This window comes from Acomys minous, assembly GCF_964271855.1.
Source record: "Acomys minous genome assembly, chromosome: 5".
In the NCBI taxonomy this organism is placed as follows: domain Eukaryota; kingdom Metazoa; phylum Chordata; class Mammalia; order Rodentia; family Muridae; genus Acomys; species Acomys minous.
Genome location: NC_140494.1, coordinates 60,033,384 through 60,050,965, shown reverse-complemented (window position 1 = coordinate 60,050,965; position 17,582 = coordinate 60,033,384). Strand labels below are relative to the sequence as shown.

At 42.7% G+C, this 17,582-nt stretch overlaps 1 protein-coding gene across 4 annotated transcripts in view; it reads left to right on the top strand.

The window, feature by feature from the left end:
- The window catches only part of RANBP3L (RAN binding protein 3 like), a 55,459-nt gene that overhangs the window by 29,409 nt on the left and 8,468 nt on the right, over window positions 1-17,582 (top strand). For 2 of the 4 annotated variants that reach the window (XM_084781456.1, XM_084781455.1), the window contains exons 3-10: window positions 4,248-4,306; window positions 4,872-4,911; window positions 5,360-5,437; window positions 5,967-6,041; window positions 8,283-8,354; window positions 9,125-9,267; window positions 12,868-12,968; window positions 14,295-14,379. In XM_084781456.1, coding sequence (XP_084637582.1) covers window positions 4,248-4,306; window positions 4,872-4,911; window positions 5,360-5,437; window positions 5,967-6,041; window positions 8,283-8,354; window positions 9,125-9,267; window positions 12,868-12,968; window positions 14,295-14,379 — 653 coding nt within the window. Of the gene's footprint in view, window positions 1-3,481; window positions 3,579-4,247; window positions 4,307-4,871; window positions 4,912-5,359; window positions 5,438-5,966; window positions 6,042-8,282; window positions 8,355-9,124; window positions 9,268-12,867; window positions 12,969-14,294; window positions 14,380-17,582 lie in introns of those variants that run through there. The other 2 variants (XM_084781457.1, XM_084781458.1) reach the window with 2 other exon arrangements.

Below are 17,582 nucleotides of genomic sequence, written 5' to 3'. Positions count from 1 at the left end.
CTCCAAACTCAAGCCCTCTTTGTAGTAACCTCTTTAATGCTACAATGTGAGGTTATCACTTATTTTCAGTTGTATGTTTTGATAGAGGGGAAGTCAATGTTTTGTTTTTCTAGGATTAGAGGAAATCATACTGTTTTGACGACAAATGTCACAAGGCTACTTCATACGACTGCTATTTATTATTCTAATTCTTAAGTGTCGACAGCGTATTCTCTGAAACTCTTTCTGTTCAATCACCATGGAATCTCATAGCTCAAATCTAATGCAATTTCTGAGAAGGGACTTTATTTTATAAAAGAATAAAGGATTAACATAAGTTTCATATGAGGAGAATGACAGTACTGCATGGCTGGCGTGACTGGATGACACTCCCCCCATGGTGGGGAGTCGTTTGGTTCTCAGGGAAGATGGTAGGAAAAGCCTCTACATAAGAACTGAACAGTGTATCCAGTAGGATGGAAAAAGAAGTTATTCTGGTTCAATTGGCTCCTGGGGAATTACTAAAGTGGGTGTGGTGGACTTTTAGACACTTATCTTGCAGGATGTGACCATGGGGAATGGAGTTTCCTTTCTGGAGTGTGTACAGTGTGATTGTGTGACAGCTTCTCAAATTTCTTCAAGTGGAGCTTTATTTATTTGGCTCAGGGATGCGAATTAGTGCATCAGAGCACACCGCTGACAGCACATCCATAATGACTGCCCAAAGGAGATTGATGCGAACTGATGTTTGACTTAGGCTGTTAACAGTGTATTGTCATCAGTTAGTGTGGTGGTTTGCATGTAAATGGCACCTATAGGCTCCTAGATCTGACTGTTTGGTCACCAGGGAGTGCTGCTACTTGAAAGAACTAGGAGGTGTGGCTGTGCTACAGGAAGTGCGTCACTGGGGGTTGGCTTTGACGGTTCAAAAGCCCAAGGGAGGCCCAGTGTCTGTTGCTTCCTGCTGTCTGCAGATACAGACTCTGCTACCTCTCTAGCACCAAGTCTGCCTGCAGGGCACCATGCTTCTTGCCGTGACAGTAATGGGTTATATCTCTGAAACTGTAAGGAGGGCCCAAATAAAAGCTTTCTTTTGTAAGAGTTGTGTGGCCATGCTGGCTCTTCATGGCAATAGAACACTGACTAGACATTTCCAAGGCCAGCTCTAGGTTTTAGGGTGTCCATCTAGGCTGCGCAGATATTTAACTTTCCTCCTTTCTTCTTCCTTCCCTTCTTTCTTCTCTCCCCCTCTGATTTCCTCCCCTCTGAGGCAATTTCTCATCATGTGGTTCCAGCCTGTTCTGAAGTCAGGATGGTCTTAAATGTATGATTCTCCAGTTTATTTTACCACAAGCTGGATTTACAGGCATGTACCTCTATGCCAGATTTCTTTTTTAAGACTTCTCTTTGTTATATTAAAAATCTAGGTAATCATGTCTATAAGTCCTATTTAATTTTCACATAATCTCTATGAGATAAGTGCTGGTATAATCTTCATGTTTGTTTAGATGAGGAAACCAAAGCAGAGGGAAGAAGTTCCACAAAAGACATGGCCAGCAAACCTTTGAACACTTCCAGATGCCAGTAGCTACATTGTAGCTCTATGCTCCTTATGCCCAGGGCCAAGTTGTAACTCCTACACAGTACTCCCTAATGTTTGTGGAATGCTGATATTTTAAATTTTCTTTCTTTCTTTCTTTCTTTCTTTCTTTCTCTTCTTCTTCTTCTTCTTCTTCGAAAAATAGAATTTTAAGATTTATTTATTTATTTATTTATTTATTTATTTATTATGTATTCAGTGTTCTGCCTGCATGTATACTTGCATGCCAGATGAGGGCACCAGATCTCATTATAGATGGTTGTGAGCCACCATGTGGTTGCTGGGAATTGAACTCAGGACCTTTGTAAGAGCAGCCAGTTCTCTTAACCTCTGAGCCACCTCTACATCCCTTTAAAACTGTTTTCATTCCAGTGTATTTTAAAGAACAGCTCTCTTCTCCTTTGTCTCTTCCTTTAACTTTTGCCTAAGATGGAAAAATTAAAAGAAGCCAGGTTAGTTCCTGCAGGATTTACTCCTGGCTGCTGGAGAGTGGAGTAAGGAAAAGGCAAACTCAAGGCCGTCCCAGGCAACATATTGAGACTCTGTCTCAAAATAAAATGTAAAAAGGGTGAGTGGCTGATTGCTTGCCCAGACCTCACAAGACCTTGGGTTCAGTAGTTGCCAGTACTAAAAAGGCGAAGGAAGGAAGGAAGGAAGGAAGGAAGGAAGGAAGAAAGGAAGGAGGGAGGGAAGGAAGGAAGGAAGAAAGGAAGGAAGGAAGGAAGGAAGGAAGGAGGGAGGGAAGGAAGGAAGGAAGAAAGGAAGGAAGGAAGAAATAAAGAAGGATGAAGAAAATAGTAAGAGGAAAGATGAATAAGGCATGCACAGTTTTATGTACTTTGTAATATTGTGAAAGACTGATCTTTAACCTAAATATTGCAAACACAAGTTAGTATATGACAGTCCCAGTGAAGGGAATATGAGCTTGGGTTGTTTTGTTATGGGTGGGGGTGGTATGTGTCTGCCTCTTCTGCTTGTTGGCTGGTTGATTTGCTTTGAGGCAGAGTCTCCATTCTCCAGGTCCCTCAGATGGAGCTTTGTTAGGCACAAGGATATGAATTTGTGCATCTAGGCATACTAACTGCATGCCAAGGCAATATGCTGATAATGACTTCATAGTCCTCTTGCCTCCTACGAGGTGAGATGTAAGCAAGTTTCTCTATGCCCAGCTGCTTAAACTTTAAGGTACAATGCAAATTGAACTATTCTCAGATGAGATTTATTACCCATTGGAATCTTTATTCCTAAAGCTTTGTTAAGTACTGTCTTGATGAGATTCTAAAGGCAGGCAATTACATATTTTTAAAACTCTCACAGCATGGCTTTGTTGTTGCCTTACAGTGCTCTGACTTGAACCTACAACCCAAGCATGTGTCTTTAAAAAGATTCTCCTCCTCCTTACAAAATACTAATAACGCTTTCCTCAAATATTATTTCTGTTATTAAATGTATCCATTGGAAATAGTTTAGATTTTACCCAAAGATAAGTGTAGCAGCTACTTTTCTGTTGCTGTGATAAAACATCATGATCATGGTAATTTGTAAAAGAAAGCATTTCATTTGGCTAATGGTTTCAGGTTAGAGGCCATGATGGTAGAACAAAGAATAGCTGAGAGTTCACACCTTGGTCCACACCTGCAGGGAGGGCGGGAGGGAGGGCGGGAGTGTGGGAAAGATTAAGCTTTGTCACAAGTGGAAGCAATCTTGGCGGGCTTTACCCTTGGGGCACCCCATGAATACCTTGTGACAGACTGAGTAGAGCCATCCTGGGCCTGGAATTTAGAAAGCAGACCTGGGAACCCCACCTGGGCTATTGTTTTCCTAATTGACCCTCAATGGGAGAAGGAGACCACCCTTCCCACGTGACTCAGGCAGGTGGGGAGGAGAGAACAACAAGTTCAGCCCGGGCTTGAGCGCATGGGGAGCAGCAAACAGGCTGGACCAGCACGCAGGCCAGAGAGACACCTAAGGACCCGTCCCGTGGAACGGATACCGGAAGGTTCACTCTTTTGTCCCTTTAACCTTTTTTCCTTCTTGTGTAAGCTAGTTGGCTTGTATAATAAAGTTTAATTGTTAAGAAACAGAGCCAACAAGGGAGGAAGGGAGGGCTAGGAATGGCACTATTCTCTTGAAACCTCAACACCCACTCCCTTGGTTAAAGTTCCTATTGCTGTGAGGAGACCCCATGACTAAGGGAAGTTACAAGGGAAAGCAGTTAATTGGGGGCTTGTTTCCAGTTCCAGGAAGTTAGACATGATCATCATAGTTGGGGCCATGGTGGCAGGCAGGCAAACATCATGTTGTAGTAGTAGTTGAGAACTCATATACTGATTGGCAGGTAGAGAGAGGAGAGAGAGAGAGAAACAGAGACAGAGAGACAGAGACAGAGACAGAGAGACTGAGCTGACCTGTGCTTTTGAAACCTCAAAGCCCACCCCCTCGTGACACACCTCCTCTAACAAGGCCACATCTCCTAACCCTTCCCAAAGATTTCCACCAACTGCGACCAAATACTCAAATATGTGAGTCTGTGGGGACTATTGACATTCAAATCACTACAGCAAGGAAACATGCAAAACCAAAAAAGATCTCCTCAAGTGTTGTCAGATGGCATTAGAGATGTCGGTGTGTGTTGATTGCTTGACTGTTCTTTCCTTTTCTGTTACAGAAAAATACGTCATTGCTCAACCAATATTTGTTTTCGAGAAAGGAGAACATGGTTTTAAGGTAAGATCAAGCTATTTTGGCTTTGACAAATAATACTTAAGGAGGCGGTGATACTAAGCTGTGGGAGCTGCGTGAGCTCATCTTGTTCTTTTCCACTGGCAGAAAGTGTGAGTAAAATGTCTTACCTAAGGTAATGTGCTTATTTGAAGTAACTCCAGCACTCGAGGAGGCAGAGGCAGGTGGATCTCTATGAGTTCGAGGCCAGCTCTAGTCTACAAAGTCCAGGACAGCCAAGGCAACACATAGGAACTCTGTCTTGGAAAAGGAAAGGAAAGGAAAGGAAACTCCAGAACCCCCACTGCAGAATCCTGAGAGCAGGTGCCTCAGAAGCAATCTGTATTTTAAGCAATTTTTCAGAAATTATTTCATAGACATTGAGATCTGTGACCACTGGGCTAGCCTTCTCTGTTAACATGTTCTTAGTTAAACTGTGGTGTTGCTTTGTCCTTGTGAGCCGAAGAGCTAGCTCTGGCTCCTGAAAATTCTCTTATACGGTGGCAGGGTGGAAAATTGATACAGAGACAGCAAATACTCAGCTTTCACTGAGAGTTTTGTGCCTTTTCAGAGACCTGCAGAAGACAGCCTGGGTGAAGAAGCTGAGCACGGTAATGTGTTCCATTCTGCATTGCAAACCCCCAAGCCCCGGCCTTTATATAAGAAAAGCAAGGACTGAGCATCTAGGCTTGTGGCACCGACTCTGTGACACTTAATGGTTTTCCTTGTTTTAAAGTGTGCACGTGGATTGGCCTTTGGTATGAAAGATGACAGGCAGTTACCCAAGAACAGTGACATGAACGAATAGGCTCCATGATTTTCTGCAGAACTTCAGACAGTGTATACAGTTCCCTGCAGAAGACTCATTTCTACCTGCTCCTCTCTAATGTGACGTGTCTGCCGGTCTATAGTCACGCGGCCATCCTTAGTATTTAACACCGGGGGCTTCAAGAGTCAGCATGCTGCAACATGATGGTCTACATACACAGAGGGTTGAGCCTCCCTCCACACTGTGTGCTATTGTTAACAACGTTACCGTTCCTGTTGCATTTCTTTCAGAATTCAGTGGTTCCTCCAGAAAGCGTGTGCGCTCTTCATCCGTCACACTTCATACCACAGATGCTCAGTCTCTAGGAGGTGGGTATAGTTTTTACTACTATTTTGAATTTGAAATTATTTTTTTTTAATAAAAAACCCTTTCCAACTGGCCATTTAAAGGTAAGCACCTACAGCACAGAGACATGCTGGTATATTAAAAAGAATTCTATTATATGCTATATTCTGAGTTGATTGAAACACAGTTTGCCCATCTGTACATCAACACATCCCATTGCTCCTCTGCCTACTGGGTTTTTACTGCTTTTGGGGGCTTGGCAGAGATATGTGCAATTTATGCACATACGTCTCCACTGACTATGAGTTCACAGGTGGCATTTTTGTCTAATACATAGTCAGCATTCAAGGAATATTTACTGAGTTGGATGGAAATAAAGTTAATTTATGACCATCAAAGGCAATCTTTGGTTTGTTTGATAAAAACACACAAAAAATAGTTCCAGTTGGAGATCTAAATTCCCCCCCTCCCCCCCCCCGAACACTAGAATCCCAGTCAAACTAGACAAAAGCCCCACTTCCTTAATGACCTGCGTTTGCAATCTGCTTTTAGTACCAGCCTCATCCCAGACACGCCTGAGGTCTTCGTCATTTACTGATGTCCCAACCTTTCCTCCCTCCGGGCCAGGTAATTATGGACTCCTGAAACCTCAATCCTGATACCTGATGTCCCAGAAATCACTCTGATCACTGATGAATTTTCTTTCTCAGGCATCATAAGATGCTAATAGATGAGAGACAAGCTGTAGTTAAGTATGCACTATTCCACAATTCCAGGCAGTGTCATTTATTTTTGACAGAAAGTTTGAATTTGGTGTGTTTTGGGACTTCATATATGAAATAAACAGATACCTATATTGAAGGAAGAATTCTGTCATGGCATGCTAAGTCAGTTGGGGATTTAGTTTGCCTTGTTTTTATATTGTAGGTCTTCAGGAATTCTCTTCACAATAGGTCTTACAGCCCTTATTCCATAATCATTACTTTATGGGAGGCAGATCTACAGAAAAAAATGGCTTGGTTCATTTTTTTATTTCATATTGTCCACACATATAGCTTATATAGTAGTCAAAATATAACTCTGCTTTTGAGTCATATTCTAAGGCTTAGGCTCTGATTTTGTTAGAGATTTTACTAATGAAAATATTGTTTTTCTTTACTTGGAATTCATAATACTTTGCCCAGTAAGATGGTTTTATCATTATGAAATGTTTATCACACTAAAATGATTGGCACTATCTCCACATTAAACAATGCCTTATATTCTTGGCTGCTTTTATTTGTTCTGAACGATCAACTGCATTTTCCATTGTTTATGACTATGAAATTCTATTTTCCATCTGTCTGTCTGTCTGTCTATCTATCTATCTATCATCTATCTACCTATCATCTGTCTTTTATATTATTTCTTTCTGATTGGTTGTCCTCTACCCAAGAGCTGCAGAGCTTTCAAACCAATGAACTCATATTAAGAACAATAATTACAATCACAACTGAGCAACAGTGCATCAGACACTTTCCAGTCACAGAAGAGACACTTCTTAGCTCCACAGACTCTCCAAACCCACATGGCAAGCTGTATAAGAGAAATGGTGGTAAGGACATTCTATTTCACTACATTCCTGCGTAAAGCAAAGGGATAGCTTTACTTTATCTAGATCACTACGTCATCTCAAAAATTCAGATTACACAAAGGATGAACAAATCGGAGGACACAAACCAGTAAGCAGCATTTCTACTTTATGATGTGCAGGATCATAAATGGTGTTGGAAATGGGAAAATGGTCCCATTTATATACATGTATAATAATACGTATATACATTGTTGTTTGTTTCAAGTAATAAAGATAATGACTACTAAACCCAACTTTGGCTAGAGCAGCAATTCCATCCCAACATTCCTGAGATGACGTAGTGAAGAAAGCCCTAAAGAAGTGATGCTTATTCTGTTGTCATCTCCATTAGTTAGATGCGTGACTGCTGCCATATGAAGGCAACTCCTGCCCTTTGGAAAGTACAGAAATCCTCTGTTTGCAACCATGACGAGTCATACCCAGCAACACACCTAGAGGCAAACAGTCTGGCATCACTGTTGTCCTAGTTTAGTGCTTGTTACTGTAACAAAACAGTGAGAGATGCCAGCTTAGCATAGGAAGGGGTTTATTCTTCCTTGCAGTTTATAGTCCACCACGAAGGGAAGTCAGGGCAGGAACCTGACGGCAGGAGCCAAAGCAGAGACCATGGAGGTGCGCTGCTTCCTGGCTGACTCTCCACGGCATGCTCAGCTTGATCTTCCAGAACCCAGATCACCTGCCGAAGGGTGGCACTGCCCATAGTGTGTTGGACCCTCCCACATCAGTCACTAATTAAAAAAATGCCTCCACAGACTTGCATAAAGGCTATCCTATCTAGGTAGTTTCTCAATTAGAATTCCCTCTTCCAAAGTGGCTCTAGCTAAGAGAACAGAAAACAAAAAGCAAATGAATCGGCATAATTGCCATCTTCTAATCATTATAAAGGGTGTGAAGAGTTAGTTAATATATCTGGAGCATTTTATAAGCAGTATATATAAGTACACAGGATTCATGATCACTTCAGTGGTTGAAGTCTGCAAAATTTATTAGGACACACTAATGATTATAAATAAGATTACCCTTTCTATCAATCATTTTAGGCTTTTGAGAACTGAACATAAATAAGAAGAAGAACTCACTTGGCAATCCCATTCAATAGGACCAGGCCTCCAATGAACACTACTTTCTAGTAGTGTTAGTGCCAATAGCGACATCTACTGGTGATCTCCGAGCATACCTTTCCTACAAAATGTAAGCTTTGACACAGACTTTAAAGGTTTTTTTTTTTCTTATAGTGAGGAAAAACAATGTTTTTATGACATCACATCTGCTTCAAAGGAATGATGGCATGAGCAACGTGGAGCAAGGTATGAATTTTAAGTTTCAAGAGTTCCAGAAATTCTACATCTCACCGTCTATTATTTATTTGTTCACTCACTCACTCACTCACTCACTCACTCAGTCACTTACTCACTTACTGAGGTATAAGGGAAATTGTGTTAGACCTTAGAAGAACATCAGGACAGGAAATCTGTATAACCTCAGCAAGCTGCCTGGAGAAGAGGAGAGGAAAATGCCATGCCGTTGAGGCTGGCCTGAAGGTCAGGCACATGGGGCTGAGCAGCCTCATGGAGAGGAAGGACACTTTAGGAAACAGCAAGGAAGCTCAGATGGTGGAAACCAAAAGAGTCAAGGGAGGCACATTTAGAAAAGAGATAGAATTTACATAGACAGAACGCTGTTTTTCTAAATAGCTTAGGAAAATAGATTTAGCTTCTGTGCACACACATGCGTACGTGCGTGCACGTGGTGTGTGTGTCTGTGTTTCTGTGTGTGTGTGTGTGTGTGTGTGTGTGTGTGTGTGTGTGTGTGTGTGTGTGATGTTGGGGGTTTGTAGGACAAAGTGACAAAACATGAAGGATAAAAATATTTGGTTAGACAAGTTATATATTCAAAAGAAACACTTAATTTTCAAAAAGCTAGGCAAAAAGTGAGTTGCAGTCAGTTCACGGGCTACGCTGACCTTTGTTAGTCACTAAAAACTTAGTTGTGATAGTTTTTAAAGCATCATATTAGAAACAGGGACAAGGGGGTATTTCACTAAATTGAACCGATCTTTCCATTCTGCTCTTTCGAGGTCCCCCTGGGAGACATTCGGTTCGTGTTTTAAGACCCGCCATTCTGCAACCGCCACAGGCTCAAAGCTGCGAAAAAGTAGGCACAGCATTTGGGTCCAGTGTGTTGAAATCCTGCAAAATTAAGGAAAATACCACATACAGGGTAAGAAAATCCCCTGAGGTAGGTGCTACACTCAAATGCTCTTGGTGATCTTATTAAATCGGAGAGGGTTTCCTGGCCGGATTTTATGGTTGCTGTCACTCAGATGGAAAAGCTGTGCAGGAGGCCATAGGAACTCGCCAACAAACGCCAGGATGCTGACAATGCGAAACTCGGAGAAGCTCTGAGATGGGCAGGGCCAGAATCCTTAGTCAGATAATGAAGGGGATCTGCATCCCCAGCTGTCTAACATCATCCTGTGAGGCGTTGCCCGTTCAGGTCACAGCCGACGCACCGTCATGGATAATAGCAGCCAAGACTCCATACGCAGAGTAACAGGGGATGCGGGACGGAAGCTTGACAGGTTCTAAACACGGGAAGGAAGGTCTGAATCTCTCCCTACAAGCTCTCCTAAGGCGATGGTCTTTCTGTTGGGGCATGCAGACGCAGGATTCCAGAATGCTCTGTGGCTGCAGCTATGGCTGGTACCCAGAAGGAATGAGATACAACCTAGGTGGTTGGAATTTGAGTTATTCCATCAGCCATTTGTTTCAAACTCTTGAGGTTTTTCCACTGGCTTGCTTTTGCCCAGCTTATCCAAATCAGAAGCCTACCAATGAAAAAAGGGAGTGGAACTTGGTCAGCATCTTCTAAAATTGTTAGGCCACTAAACTCTCTTCTTGTCAGATATGACTTTGTGAGGCCCATTGTGAAGTTTAATAATAATTTAACTATTATGCATGGCTGATAATAAGTGGTTAATAAAGTAAGATGTGGTGTTAATTTTAGATTAGCATATTACTAAACATTTTCATTAAATATTATCTGCAATTACTTTTATCTATTTAGGAATGTTGAGGAGAATAGTATTAAATTAGTCTTAAATTTTGTAAGGAAAAGTTGACTAATTATTGAAACATCATACACATTTTTACAATGGTGTACATACACTGTAAGTATAGACCAAATTTTTATTATATGTTATGACACCCAAAGTATAGTGATATTTCTTCCTTTCATGGCCTTTATAAATCTCATCTGTGTGGGTGCATGGGTTCATTTTCAGGCCAGAGAAGAACCTTGAGTGTGGCCCCCATAAGTCCCCCCACCTTGCTTTTTGAGACAGGGCCCCCACATTGACCCAGAGTTTGACAATTAGGCTACCTGGCTGACATCAGCCCTGGGACTATAAATGCCACTGCACCTGGCTTCCTGGGGAACTCAGATCCTCATGACTGCATTTCATTATTTATTGCTTTTATTTTGTATTTTCTGCCTAAATTATGAAACAGAAAATTTCCAGCTCTGGTTCGCAACTACTTCATAATTTAAAGATCTAATGAGTAGAGATTATCTCTAGTTAGTGAGAAGCCCAACTGGATGTGCCTATTATTGAGTTTTCTGTTTCATGGTCAACTTTGAAGCTCCAGAGACACATAATTTATTAAAATCTATGGCTCAAGCTTGACTAAATGTATGTAACTTGTAGAAAATATAAAACTTAACCCTAAGTGAATTTTATAGAATCATTCTCTTTTTTTTTTTGTCTGGTTGGTTTGGTTTGGTTTTTGGTTACAGGCTTTCTCTGTGTAGCCTTAGCTGTCCTGGACTTACTTTGTAGACCAGGCTGGCCTAGAACTCACAGAGATCCACCTGCCTCTGCCTCCTGATTGCTGGGATTAGAGGTGTGCGCCACTGCACCTGACTTAGAGTCATTATCATACATTCCTTATTGACACATATCAAAACTAGATCAATTCGTGTCCACCCTGTTAAATTTTGGCAAAAATATTAACTGTCATGCATAATTAAAGAACTACAAATCAAAATAGGTTATCATCTTAATGTAAAAGTTTAATGAAAATATAGACTTTGGTAGCCCTGTTTCTTAAAGTCTTTAAAATTTTTTTCCTTTTGAGACTAGATAAGCAATTGGCATGTTCTTCCCCGAGGAGGGCTATTTCTTCAGCTCTCAGCATCTTTAGTTGTCTGGAGTTCTCTGTGTAGGCCTAGTTGGCTTTCTCTCCTCACTTCCTATGCTGGTCTAGTTCAGCGTGACGTATCGCTGATGTCTTTGTTCAGCTAATGTTTAGGCAGTCATGTTGGTGAGACAGAAGACATACACACGTAAGCAACGTTATACAGCCCGAGCAGGTTGTAGTGATACATGCATACGTGTGTGTGTGTGTGTGTGTGTGTGTGTGTGTGTGTGTGTGTGTGTGTGTGTAACAACAACTAGTGAAAAGAGAAGCTGTGGATGTGAAGGAGAGCAAAGAGCAGCATTATGGGAGGACGTGACGGGAGGAGAGAGAGCGGGGGGGAGGGGATGTGATTATACTCTCATCTCAAAAGTAAAAGAAATATTTTAAAATTTGCCATTTACAAGGTTGAGGATTTGGCCCAGTGGCAGAGCCCTTGCCTTGGAAGCATAAGGCCCTGGCTTTGATCACTGGCTCCTAAAAAGTAAATTCCTCCTGTTTAGCATACAGGATACCGGGACGCATGGCATCTCCATGGCATCTCCATGCACGCACAGCATCTCGCTTTCCCCGTCTTCCCTCCTTCCTCCTCCTTTCCTGTTGGTCCCTTTCCTTTCCCAAACAGTGCTCCCTCTGCTTTCCTGACACATATTTAAAGACACACTTACATCCTACAGACAGTATCCACTTCTGTGTATAAATCAAACCAAATATACTATAACAAAACTACTTAACAACAGAGAGCGAAAACCATCATGTAGACTGAAACATACATTTTTTGAATAACAAGGCCATTGGCATATACCTGTACCTTAGATAACCGAAGCATACTTTCTTTTGTTGACATTTGTCAGCTTTTAAGTTTCAGCTATAAGAGGGAAATAGTAATACTTTTATTGAATACATATTCAAGTGGAAACAGAATTTGCCTGTCTTTGAAAATATGAGCCTACAGCCAGAACACATTTGCGAATCCCAACTGGGAAAGAGAGGTGTCGAAAAACCCTAGTGCACTGGGCCAGATGAGCTCTCTATAGCTGGACTCACTCCAGCTCTGAGAACTGAGATAGGCCGTGCACATGATGTACGCACACAAAACCAGTTTCAACTGGCTCCATTACCCGAGGAAAACACCGCAATGAAGACATGAGCCGAATTTCCTCTCACACTGTGATGGTGGAGTTCTTCGTCTATTTCTAGAAACTACATAGTCCTGAAAAGAACCCCTTAATAATACAAAAATAAAAAGCACAAATGGGTAAAATAGGTAAAGCGTGTATGTTGTAATGAAGTCCATAGTCTCCGGAATCAGAAATTGTACAGAACGTCCCGTCCGTTTTGCCGTTAAGACTTGAGTGAGTTCTCTCGGTTCTGTCAGTCAGCTTACCTGGAAACTGTGGGCGGCAGAAGTTCAAAGTGTCCTGAGCACTGTAGAGCGCGGAGAGCCAAGGCACAGTGCAGGGCTGGGGGAGGGGCATCTGGCCACAGGAAGCCTAACCCGTGTGGCTGCAGACAGGAGATGCCAATGAATTTTCAGATTGAGTTTCTCTTCTCTTCTCTTCTCTTCTCTTCTCTTCTCTTCTCTTCTCTTTTCTTCTCTTCTCTTCCCTTCTTTCTTTTTCAGATTTCTGAAGCGAACTCTAGTTTACTAAGTGAAAATTTACCAGGTGCCAGAAGTTCAGTCCAGCCATCTCCTGATCTGCACGGCTCAGCGACAACCCCGGGGTAAAAGAACAAATATAGCTTGTGTGTTACTTTGCCAAAGTGTTTCCGATTTATTGTTTAGATTTTTGTAATATTTGAAGACATATAATGTAAGTAATAATCTTGGCGATGGGACCAAATCTAACTAAGATTCATGCACACAGCTTTACATGCATCTGCATCTTGGGTACTTAATCTGAATGTAATGTATACAGTATCTCTGAACGGGTTTTGCCTCTGGCCCGTTTTGGAGGCCAGGAATTGGTCCCTGCCGACATCCCATCAGTGCTTGGTATGTCTCAGAGTTGGGAGGATTCTGTATGTTCGACTCTCTGATTAGGGACGTTCAACCCAATGAGAAAGCCTGGGTGTTTCGCTTTATTCTTTCTTCTCTGTGGCCATTTCAACTGCTCATACCCCTGGGATTGTCTGACAGCGTAGAGTGCATTGACAAGATTCTCGCTTGGAAGCACGTTTTATAAGAGTGTTAGTTTAGAAGGCTCTTCATCATCCTCGGCTGCTTCGCTGAGGTATCATAACGACCCTCATTGTAACGATACTGCGCTGCATTAATTACCTCATGGGCCTACGTCGGAATATTTCAAAAGGATATGACTAAACTTCAGGCCCTAGCTACCTTGTTATTGATCTTCCTTTTTCTTTGATGTCCTTTCCCCCTCTTCCTAATTACTATGGTTAATTGGCATTGATTGTATAGCTAAAAGGAAAGCAGTATGCATCTGTTAAGTGAAAAGTTAGGGTTCCTTAGAATTGCTGGCGGCGAAGGAATATTTTATCTGAGATCACTGAAAGTGGTGGCGGACAAAGGTTGGCTCACGCCAGCAGGCCGCATCCAGCCTAAGAGGCGTGAGGTCATGGGGATGCGCTCACCTACAAAGTGCATCCATCCACAAAGAGGGGGCTACATGTCTGGTTTTCTGATCATGCAAAACGATTTTAATATAAAAATAAAATTTCTTGGAGTGGAAGAAATAAGACAACGCACACTCAAGAATAATTGGTGAGGCACTCTGAAGATCTCGGGCTGCTAAAAGCAGCACTGGCCACTTAGCAAGGCGAGGGCCGCGCAGCCCTCCTGCTGAACATGTAGCCCGAACAGTGAACAGCACGAGGTCATCCGTACAGGTCAACTCCAGTGATGTAACAGTCAGCAACAATATTCTGAATTGTACCCCTGCGGGTCACTTCTCATACATTTCACATGAACAAAGCAGTCTGTTTATGTTTTATATAAACATATTAAACTACCTGATTATTTTGCCAGCTAAGGCTTAAGTAGCTTCATTCACAAATTTAAAACACCAACTGCGTATTTCTTTTTCACAGATGCCGACCCAAGGAAGACAAGTGTTCTTTTAGAAGCTGCACTTCCGACTTTGTTTTCGGAGAAAACATGCTAGAAAGAGTTTTGGTAAGCTTTGGGGAAATTATCTTAGAAGAACGGTCATTCACATATCTGAAGGCAAATTAATTAGTGTTCAGTTCAAGAGCACTTCTTACTTTTGGGTAAAAAGCCACAATTTCTTTTTTGAATGCAAAGGCTTCTGGGAAGCATGTCCAGCTGTTTAGGCAGCAGATGTGAACCCAGATGCTGCAGCCCTTTCATACTGTTCCTCAGGGTGGAGTGACCCCCAGACATAAAACTTCATAACTGCAATCTTGTTACTGTTATGAATTGTTATGTAAATATCTCACATGCAGGGTGGTCTCAGGTGAGCCCTGTGAAAGGGTCCTTCGACACGCCCCTCCCCTTGCAAAGGGGTCGCCACCCTCAGGTTGAGAACCACTGCCATAGAGGAAGGCGACTGTAGAATCCTTTTTCTTTATCACGGACGAGAAGTATCAAAGTTCTGTGACGTGTGTTAAGCCCAAGAAGTACCCATGGAACTCTCAGAAATACGCAGCAGTTGGACAAGCTCAATTAGTAATGTTTTAATATAGCAGTCTCGGCTGTGTTTTTGTCATTATTTTTTAAAAACTGTTGGACAGCTTCATATGTTTATGCTGTGAAGTTTTGTCACTTTCACACCCCTCCCCCACTCCCTTCTTCCTCCATCTCCTGCTGGTGTTGTTCCCAAGGAGTCACACCCCCTTCCTGCGTTCATGTCTTCCTTTCCCGCAGGGCCCCACTGAATTTAGAGTTTCTTTCCTGATCGTGAGTGGGAGGTTATTTACTGAAGCAAGGGCAGGTTTTTAGTGGCTACACCACTGAATAAATGTCACCGTGTTTAAAATAATGAATCAATATGTTCTGATTAAGCACAGCTTAACCTTTACTTTGAAAAGCATTATTATAACCTTTTGCATTTTAAGGGAAAAGTCTGGGTGCTTTACTTGTCTGTGAAATCCACTTGTCAAGGGAAAACTCCTAACTGTTATTGCTGTCACTCCTTTGGCTGAGACAGGGTTTCTCTGTGTCGCCCTGGCTGTCCTGGAATGCGCTCCGTACCCCAGGCTGGCCTCGAACTCATGGAGATCTGCCTGCCTCTGCCTCCTGAGCGCTATTGTTCTCATTTTTATCTAATTCCTCTGCTGCTGCTGTTGGGCCTTGCCCAAAGCTTTGATTTCTAAGATAGCATCGCTGCAGGCAAGGAACAGAAAGGTGAAAGCTGTGGGGTGCCTGCACACTCTTATGACTCAGGAGGTTTTCCAGCCTTATTTAAACTAGGAAGATGTCTGAGCTTGGGGTAAGGGCGCTTGTCTTAGGGACACTGTTCCATGACGGAGGTTAATGAAATGGCAGAGCTGTATATGATCAAAGAACATGATAAGTGTGTCTGAAAATGTCACAATGTCATAATGAGGGGCGGGGGGGGGGGGGACCGCTCAGTGGGTATGAGCACTTGTTATGGAAGCACAGGAGCCTGCGTTTTCATCTTCAGCACCCGTGTCCAAACCAGCCTCACTAAAATGGCAACCTTCTGGTTTAGGGAGAGGCCCTGTCTCCTGAGAAAAAGGTGGAGAGCCACAGAGGAAAGCACCTGATGACTTCCCCTTTGGTCACTGTATGCCTGCACCCCGTAGGTGAACACTCACAAGTGCACATATACTACAAAAATGTGCGCGCACACACACACAGAGATAGAGAGAATGCAACAAAAATGCATTATTTTGTACAATTAGCATATGCTAATAAAAATTCTCAAAAAAAGAAAAAAATTCTCAAAGCCATTTGATTCCAAGATTTTCAGGGCTTTTCCTGAGCCTGTTGTTTCTCGGATCTTGCTTGTTGTAGACATCACTCAGGATCCTTCTCAGGTCAAGGGTGGTTTTGTGCCTTTTTTTTTTAGCTTAAAGTCCCCTTTAGCCACTCCCAAGAAGGATAGTTCCCCTTGGAGGTGCTGGTCCATGCCTCTCATCCTAGCACTAGGAGGCTGAGGTAGAAGGTGATGGTTTGAGGCTAGCCTGCACTAACTAGTGTGACCATCTCAAACACCCAAGAACACCAAAAACAAACAAACGAAAAAGTGGGCAACTCCACCAGTGTGGCAGACACTGATCACATCTTTGGATCAGAACTAGAATAAGCCAAGTGCGCTCCAGAGGCAAGTCCACGCACTGTTTAGGCAAATTTGTTCATTTTGCCTTTTCCTTTTCTAGGTTCAGAGTCCAGCTAAGTTGTCTTGCAAAGCCGATTCTAGAGAGGCTTACAGTGTTAGCAAGGGAGCCAGAGAAACCTATGAGAACAAGCTACAGCTGGGACCACAGAGGTTTGGTCTGAGGGAGCAACTGTCAATATACCCCATGGATATTTTTGGATGTGGCTTATGAAAGGACTGGAGATTTCTCTCAGACAGGATGTCCCAAGGATACTGGAATAATTCAGAGGTGTTTTCACCCCTCTAATTAATCTTGTGACCCCATAGCCTTGTGATATGGGAGCCAAGGTGCACTCTTGACTTGTTGGTTGACGGTGTGCTTTTAGAATGAGTCACTAATCTTTCTTAGCCAGTGTTTCTATATTCTTAATGTGAAAATGATTATATCCCACCATTATCTAGGTTTAGGGACTCTACTGGTTCCCCATTAAGTAACACGGAAGGATCTTGAGTTCATAGAGGCAGGATTTGAATGTGTTCTTAGGTAGCACTGTTCCACAGCCAGTCACTGCCCTGCAGAGGTTACACACGCAGTGGTGACTAGCACAGTTGCTAGTCTTTTCCATACAGCATTTTATCACACCAGATACACAGAGCCTTGAAAGTGCCTGTCGGTGGACTATGGAGATGGCGCAGTAGTAAAGGACTTGCCACCAAGCCCTGTGACCTGGGGTTGATCTGAGGAATCCACATGGTGGCAGAAGAAAACTGATTCCAGCAAATTGTTCTCTGACGTTCACACATGTGCCAGGGCATGTGCGTGCTTACACACACACACACCACACACACACACACACACACACACCACACACACACACACACACACACACACACACTACACACACACACACACACCACACACACACACCACACACACCACACACCACACACACACACACACACCACACACACACACCACACACACACACACACACACACACACACACACACACCACACCACACACACACACACACATATACACACACACACACACCACACACACACACACACACA